Source organism: Trifolium pratense, linkage group LG4 (assembly GCF_020283565.1).
Source record: "Trifolium pratense cultivar HEN17-A07 linkage group LG4, ARS_RC_1.1, whole genome shotgun sequence".
NCBI lineage: Eukaryota > Viridiplantae > Streptophyta > Magnoliopsida > Fabales > Fabaceae > Trifolium > Trifolium pratense.
This window is the reverse complement of record NC_060062.1, coordinates 20,811,133-20,819,315: the sequence shown is the minus strand read 5'-3', so window position 1 is coordinate 20,819,315 and position 8,183 is coordinate 20,811,133. Positions and strand designations below refer to the sequence as shown.

General features: G+C 34.2%; 1 protein-coding gene across 1 annotated transcript; it reads left to right on the top strand.

Annotated features, from left to right (window-relative positions):
• The first annotated feature begins 216 nt into the window (after nucleotides 1-216).
• LOC123923639 lies at nucleotides 217-5,266 on the top strand. Its single transcript, XM_045976332.1, has 4 exons — nucleotides 217-436; nucleotides 619-673; nucleotides 2,121-2,900; nucleotides 3,014-5,266. The coding sequence occupies exons 2-4, from the start codon at nucleotides 668-670 to the stop codon at nucleotides 4,922-4,924; spliced, it is 2,697 nt and encodes an 898-aa protein (XP_045832288.1). The 5' UTR covers nucleotides 217-436; nucleotides 619-667; the 3' UTR covers nucleotides 4,925-5,266.
• Nucleotides 5,267-8,183: the final 2,917 nt, after the last annotated feature.

Genomic DNA, 8,183 nt, shown 5'->3' with positions numbered 1-8,183 from the left:
ATCAATTCACGCAGTAGGATCTCCTCGTCCCCTCTCTCTCTCTCTCTCTCTCCCACACTCTCCTCCCTTCACTTTAGTATGATTGGAATCTTCATCGCCACGTGTCACTCCATATTTTCACGCGCCATACGCGCGTGGTATTATTATACCTTATGAATCGTAAACCCTCTCTTTAATTTTCTCTCTTCAAATAATAAATACATAAAATAAAAAATAATTTTTTATTATTTTTTCTTTCTCTATATATGAACAAGAGGCAAGATAAAAGAGAACGACTTGGGTATTGTTTTTAGTTTTCATTTTTCATTTTTTTTTTCTCTCGTAAATTTGTTTTTGTTCTTTCTCATTCTCTTTGCCTCCGTCGACCCTTCACCAACAACACAGTGTTCTGTTCTTCAATTCAACCATGAAACTTCTTTCTTCTTAACGCAACAAGGTAACTCTCTCTTTATATATATTCATTCACAACAACTCACTCTGTGTGCGCGTGTGCGCGTGTATATATATTATATACTTGTATCTGTTTTCATATATATATAAGTGCTTTCTTCACGTTTTCTTTATTTTCAATCCGCAACTTGCGAATCGGTGTATAACTAACACGACCCATTTTTGCAGCTTCATCTGGGTCTCTCTCGCTTCTTCTTCTGCTTCTGCTTCCGCTTCCATGGAGGTAACTAACTAATATAACACTATAAAATATAAATCTTTTTTTTTTTGTTATTTTTATTTTCGTGCTTTACTTGTCGTACAATTTTAATGTACTTAAATATATGATATCGTAGTAAATAACACGAATTTTCGTGGATCATATTATTCAAGTTCTTACTCTCAAAACCCGTTCTTTGTGTTTCGGTGTTTTTATTATTTATTATATTATGTTTGTTGTCTCATGTTATTTTTTTTTCGTTGTTTTGAGCTTTGACAAAATTGCGCCGCTTTTTGTAAATGAGAGTAATGTGCTTGGTGGGTTTTCATGCATTTGTGTAAAGTTTTCATCTTTGAATTCTGGGTTGCTCTTGTTTCGAGAGAAAATGGATCTGGTTTATTCATTTCTTCTTAGTTTGTATATGCTGCTCTGCTTCCATTTTCCTTGGTTGCTTTGTTCCACAGATAAATATATATATATATATATATTTTATCTCTTATGATTCTGAGTATTATGATTTTTCATTGTTGTTTTTGATGATGCTCTTGTTAGTTGATTTTGTTGCTTGAGTTTGGCTTTTTTTATTTTTATTCCGAAATGTTGTTGTTTAATTTGGGATTTTTGTACATATGCCAGTATAGTTTATTTATTTAGTTTTTTAAGTGATAATTAAATAATATTTATTTATATCCATCATATATATACAAGTGGTTAATGAGTTTCAATTGAGGAGAACCCGATATCAAATTCTGGTTAGAATAATTTTTTACCATACTTTACTTATCTCTGGGTCGTATTGCTGGTTACGTCCTTCTCCTAAGAATCGGAGGGTTAGGACCGAATAAAAACTATCCCTCATAAAAAAAAATTCTTTTTTTAAATAAAAAAAAAACCTAATTTTTTTAAAATTTTTTCTCATTTGTTTTATCCTTTTTTGCTGATTGGAACCATTTATTATTAGAATTGGGAATATTTATAATATATAAATCTTATCACAATGTTATTTGATGTAGGGTTCTGAAACTTTTTGGTTAATCACACACCACTAAAAACGCTGGCAAATCTCAGTTGTGAATTTGTAGAATATGTTTGACCATAGGTTAATTTATGCAAATGTGATTGGTTCTAGCTGACTCCTAGATGAAGGTTGAGTGAAAAAAATAAATCAATACAATTAAAGCACTGTGGTTATGGACTTATGGTTTAATTAATTGATTAGCATTTACTTGAAAATAATCAAAGAAATGATCATTGATGTCTCCTTGCCATATGCTGTATCTGTTCCTGCTTGTTTGTTCCTGTTGTCACTTCATTACAAAAACATCATCAAGTTGAAAATCTTAAATCTGCATAATATAGAGTGAGTGAAGTTAAAAGAGAAAAGCAAACTTAATTAGCCTTAAAACACAACTTAGTGTATATGTTATTTCTTTTTTATGTTATCTTTAAATATGTTTAAATTTTTTAACAGGTGAATGCGCCTCAAGTTAATAATGAGCTAGTGAATGGTATCGATGAGCGAGGAGATGAAAAACCAGAATGGTGCATTGCTTATGATGTTTTTGGTGATTCGGAAATATCTCCTCGGGAGGGTGAGGAGTACCAGGTTGAACTTCCTCCTTTAATTTCAAAATCTGAGTATTGTTTGTCAAGGAACACCGACGAGGAAGAAAGTACACTCCATAACTTTCAAGTAGGATTACCTATTCCAATCATTTGGATAAAGGACGGAGCAGAAAAAAACAACGACGATCCACTGAAAGACGAATGGAAGTCAACACCAGAAGTAGAACGCATTCAGAAATGTTTGGACCGTGAGAAGTTGAATCCTAAACTTGAGGCTATGGACAGTACATTGTTCAATAGAAAGAATTCTGATATGAAGCAAGAAACAAAGATTGTGATGCAAGAGGAACATAGACATAAAGGCCAGATTCCGGTTCCAGGTTCTCCAAGTGACACTTGGACTGAAGCTGAAGAGGACGGTTTCGTCCTTGGCTTGTATATATTTGGGAAGAACCTCGTTCAAGTGAAAAGATTTATTGGCAATAAGAAGATGGAGGATATACTGTCATTCTATTATGGGAAATTTTATAAGTCTGACAAGTATCTCAGATGGGCTGGTTGTAGGAAAATGAAAACCAGGAAATGCATTTTCGGGCAAAGAATTTTCACTGGAGCACGGCAACATGAGCTTTTGTCTCGTCTACTGCAGAATGTATCGGTGAAATGTGAAAATAAACTACGCGAGGTACTGAATTTAACAATTTCAAAGTTTTTGTCATTTTAATATCATTGTTTCTCTACTGTCATGGTATTTACTATGAACTTATTATAACTTTATTGAATTCAATTGTTTGGCAGGTGTCGAAGACATTTTTAGACGGGAAAATGCTTTTAGAAGATTATGTTTTAACTCTAAAAGCTTCAGTTGGGATCAAAGCACTTGTCGAGGCAGTAGCAGTTGGTAAAGGGAAACAAGATCTTACAGGTCTATCTGTTGACTCTGTAAAGTCCACTCAGACCATTCCAGTTCGCCCAGAAATACCAGTTGGTAAAGCCTGTTCAAAGCTTACAGCTTCGGAAATAATAAGCTTTCTAACAGGTGATTTCAGATTAAGTAAAGCTCGAGCTAGTGATCTCTTTTGGGAAGCTGTTTGGCCTCGTCTACTTGAGAGAGGTTGGCACTCGGAGCAGCCGAGAAGTTATAATTATGCTGCTGCTTCTAAGGCTACTTTGGTATTCCTTGTCCCTGGAGTTAAAAAGTTTTCCAGGAAGCTAGTTAAGGGGAATCATTATTTTGATTCTTTATCTGATGTACTTGGTAAAGTTGCGTCCGATCCTGAGCTAATTGATCTCGAGACAAATGCAGATAATGATTGCACAAACAATGAAGGAAATGGATGGACAAAAGATACAAAACTGGACCGTGAAAATTCCCCTGCTGATGAGCCGCGTCATTGCTATCTCAAGATGAAAACTCCAAACCGCAGTACAGATGTAATAAAATTTACTGTTGTAGATACAAGTCTTGCGAGTGAAAAGACGAATAATGTGAGAGAACTGAGAAGCTTACCATTTGGAGTTTTAACAGCTTCTACCTTGGACACTGATTCTGATGACGAAAGCACTTCAGAGGAAGAGGAAACAAATGAATCTGAGTCTGCAAATGGCACATGCTTTGATAGTGGGAAGGATCATATTAGTAAAGCCGGTAAACTTAACATTGTTAAGGGTGAATCTTCAGATATGAATGGTTTAGAAATTAAGCCTTCAAAAGAGGAGCTTCCAATAAGCAGCATGGTCTCGACTAGTTTATCAGCTGCCTTGATAGACCAGAAGACATACGTCTTGGAAAACAAACGGAGAAGAGACAGTGTGAAGTGTCAATCACTCCAGAAAATAGTATCTGATAACCTAATTGATCATGTCCCTATTACAAAAAAAAGAAGGAGATTATCTGCATGTAGCCGTGCAAAGAAAAATGGAAACATAACTAATTTCTTTGTGGTTCCTCCGAGAGTTAAACAAGAGGAGGTCAGTTTCAGTTTGGATCAAGCCAACTCAAATTACAGCGAGAATGTAACTGCTGATTCTGTAGCTCCCAGCGTAAAACAAGAGAAGGCCAGTTACTTTGCTTACAATGCAAAATCTAGTGACAGTGTTCTTTCATCTGCAGAGAAGGTAACTCCACCTCAGGAGAATAACTCTTTAGTAGGTTTTCCAACTCAGGAGATAAAAAAATCAGCAGAGCCTCTGTCAGATCCCAGCTCACTCATCTGCAGAGAAGGTGTCTCTGATGCTAGTTCTTCCGGAACAAAGGAACAACATCAGGAACCTCGGCCAAGGACTATGATTGACCTTAACTTACCTGTTTCACCAGAAGCTGATGTTGATGAACCTTTTGTGAATGAAATGACTGAGATACAGAAAAGTGAAACAGGCAAGGAATCAGGTGAGGTCAGCGTCGAGAAAAACTTTGAACCGGTTGATCACTCAGACTTGCAGCACGACGTACAAGCTCGGAGGACAAGCACAAGAAACCGACCACCAACAACGAAAGTGCTGGAAGCTTTTGCCTTTGGATTTCTAGACAAAAAGGAGAAGCGCGGTAGAAGTAGAGACAGTTCGGTATCAAAACCTTCGCGGCGTGTGCGTCGTAAAGTGGAAGAATCTAGTAGTGCTGTTGCAGATTCTGAAAAGGAGGAAAGAGCAGATGTTTTTGGTAGCGCTGGCAGTAACAGTGATGTGTTATATACAGGTTTCAAACAATGATGTCTTATAATGAGAGATTGAATTTCATTGTATGTCTCAATACTTTGAGATAACAGCATTTGATCTTTCATTCATTGAACTAGTACAGTACATTATACATAATTTGATGTTAGATACAAACTTCGAACTCGAAGTTTTATTATAGCTTAAGGCCTTATAGTTTTTCCCAGAGAATGTACTGATCCATCTGGCCTCTGGTTGTTTTGTCAGCTGTGCACTCAACAGAATATGAAGTTGAAGTGATTTTCCCCTGTTTGGGTTTTGTAAGCATGCACATATGAATGTTTTTCATTCATAATTAATTGGTGGTTGCTTTGTAGTAAACTTTTCTTTGTCTTATTACTCTTTATAGTCTTATTTGTAAGAGATAAGTAGGCTATTTTTATTTTCTAAATTTAAGAAACATATTTTTCAAGTGTATATTATTGAAATTTCTTTTATTCCCCTATATTTTAAATTGAAATTCATTTTTCCTATTCAAGTAAATTTTATTAAATGTGTGCTAACTGCTAAGGGTTCTTCTGAAATTTAAAAAAAAAAAAGAAGTTAGCATTAACTTCTTTGAATGTTTATATTGAGGAAGGAAAAAAAAATTAGTAATCAAAGTGACACTAATGATCATTTTACAACTGGTCTCTGAGAGAATTTGATCTTAGAATTGGGTCTAACTCCACCATACAAAACCAGTTTGTAAAATTGAGGATTGTCTCCTACTTATAAATTCATGTTTAGGCCAACTCACTTCCGAATATAGGGGTCAAAAACCCCCTTTAAATGGATGATCTGATGTGAGACTTCTTAACACATTCTGTCACGCTCAATACTATTGGGCTTGGTGTGTGGATATAAATGGTGGGTGTCCCAACGGATCTTGGAGAGACTCTGATACTATTTTAGAATTGAGAGTTGAACTTAACTCAACCCTACAAAACTGACTAGTAAAGTGATTGCCTCTTATAAACTCATATTCAAGTTAACTGAAATCCGATTAGACTTTATAACATTTGAACTCGGTCGGCATCTTAAAGTTACATTACAAGACTAAAATTTTAACATTGAGACATCACCTCAAGTGTATTAACATCTTTGAGTATACTATACTATACTTGCTTAGTCTTTTGTTGTTTATAAATAGGACTAGAGGGATTAACTTATTTCCCAGACAAGTAGTGAGTTAGTCTAGGGCCATTCAAATTTAATGCTTAAGCTGACTACTTTATTTGATTAGAACCACAACAAAACCAACTTGTTCAAAACAACTCTCTTAACACTCATTGCAAATCTGTAAGTAACATGGCAACTGTACTATTTGTTTAAAATGTTTTGAAAATTTAGTTTTTTTGTTTGGAATTTCAACTTGTTGACTTTTACCTCTGCAATTGGTATTTGACAACGACCAGGTGTTCTATTTTGTGACACAAAAACTTCTGCCTAATTATGCTTTTTTACAATGTGTTGAGCTTTCTAACTTAAGATTCTAAGAAAATTTACAGAGTAACTTATATACGATCTTTACTAATGAAGTCTTCACATTGGCAATAAGATTATGGCTCTTATTTTTCCTGTAATATGAACTAAATTCTTGCCAATTGGACTAATAGTTATTGGGACATGAACTCTCTCTCTCTCTCTTTCTCTCTCTCAGAGATTTAAACTCAACACTTCTAACATAGACGATCCCAATAACCAAGCTACTACGTTGGCAACTAACTTTCGGTTTTGGGTGAAGTGACATAAATTGTATCGCAGCCAAATTAAGTTGTCTATACTTTCTTAATTAAATGACATGCTCCCACAGTCCCACCAATTATTATGCCATACGTGCTCAAACTAGCGACGTGGCATCCTATATTACTACTACTGTTTGAGCATACCAACCAAACACACATAAGTGGGTGTGCGCATCATACTTCCTCCGTGATAATATATAAACAAAAATTATATTTTTAGGTTTATTATATAATTAATATATATGACCTATAAATTATAATATAGACCAGATAGATTGAATATGCAATGAACCTAAAAAAATTAATTTTTACTTATATATTGTCATGGAGGGAGTATATTTAAGAGCATGAATCTGTATCTTATTTTTCATTTTTATTACAGATTTTGACATGACAATATGGTTTTCAAAGAATTGGGCGAGGAACTTTAAATAAGCTACTGAAACAAGTCATTTATTTTCTTTTAATACATATAAAAAGGAGAACTACAATATTTCATACCATAAATAGTGTAGATTATTTAAGAGTGTGGTATTATGCCATACGTCTCTTTTTACTATTAGGTCACAATATGCATAGTTGCATAAGTATAACATGATGTGTGGACACCAACTAATGATAGTGTTATGAAGATGTCGTTTTGCATCTCTTTTTCTCTCATCTCTTAAGTTCTAACCCTAGCCGTCACCTTTTTTCTTCTTCTTGGTTTATCAAAGAGGGGTGATTTCAGGTCAAATCTTGACCTAAAATCACCCCTCCAAATTATTTTTTCTTTCTCGTTATTAAATAAGTGTGATTTTTCACATATTTGTTTGGTTTTGTGTTATTTGTTATCTCGTCCTTGTGCGGTGTATTCTGTCGTGCCGTCTCTGTGCGGTGTATTTTGTTTTCCCGTCTTTGTGCGGTGTTCATTTGTTTCAGGTTGAAGGATTAGATCCGATCAAGTACAAATCTATCCAATGTTGACTTTTGTGTCATCAACGCTGCAGATCTGGGGACATGGACATTCCAGACACTTCAATATAGTCATATATGTAGGCTTATGTAATTTGCCGTTTTATGCTATTAACATGGATGTTGTGAGTTTGTTTGCAGATTCATCCTTTTTGTTTTTAGCAAATTTGAATTTGTATTACATCGATGTATTCTATCAGTTTGAATGAATGAATATCCTTTATTTTTAGTCAAAAAAAAAAAACTAATGATAGTGTTAAATCCAAAATGAGTTTCTTAAAGAATTTTCTATTAAAAATGAATCTCTGAATTCCCTTTAGACAAAATAAATAGTTGGCTTCCTGTGAGCTTTGGTCGTTGAAAATTAAAATTTTGATAAGGTGTTTCACACGATTCTAAATAAAAACTAAAATTTCCCACTATCCTATATACAGTAAAATTTTAAAATTGTTTATTGCTTTGTTAAATATCTATGACCCACGGTCTATAAAATCAAGTTTAATTTAATTGATGAAAGTCAATATTGTTAGGTTAAACATCTTTATTTAAATTTAAAGTTAAAATCTTTAAGTAAA

Bases quoted from the DNA above. Each gene is read 5' to 3' on its own strand.
- LOC123923639 (XM_045976332.1), top strand. The intron at 2,901-3,013 runs GTACTGAATTTA...ATTGTTTGGCAG, and splicing joins GTGAAAATAAACTACGCGAG to GTGTCGAAGACATTTTTAGA.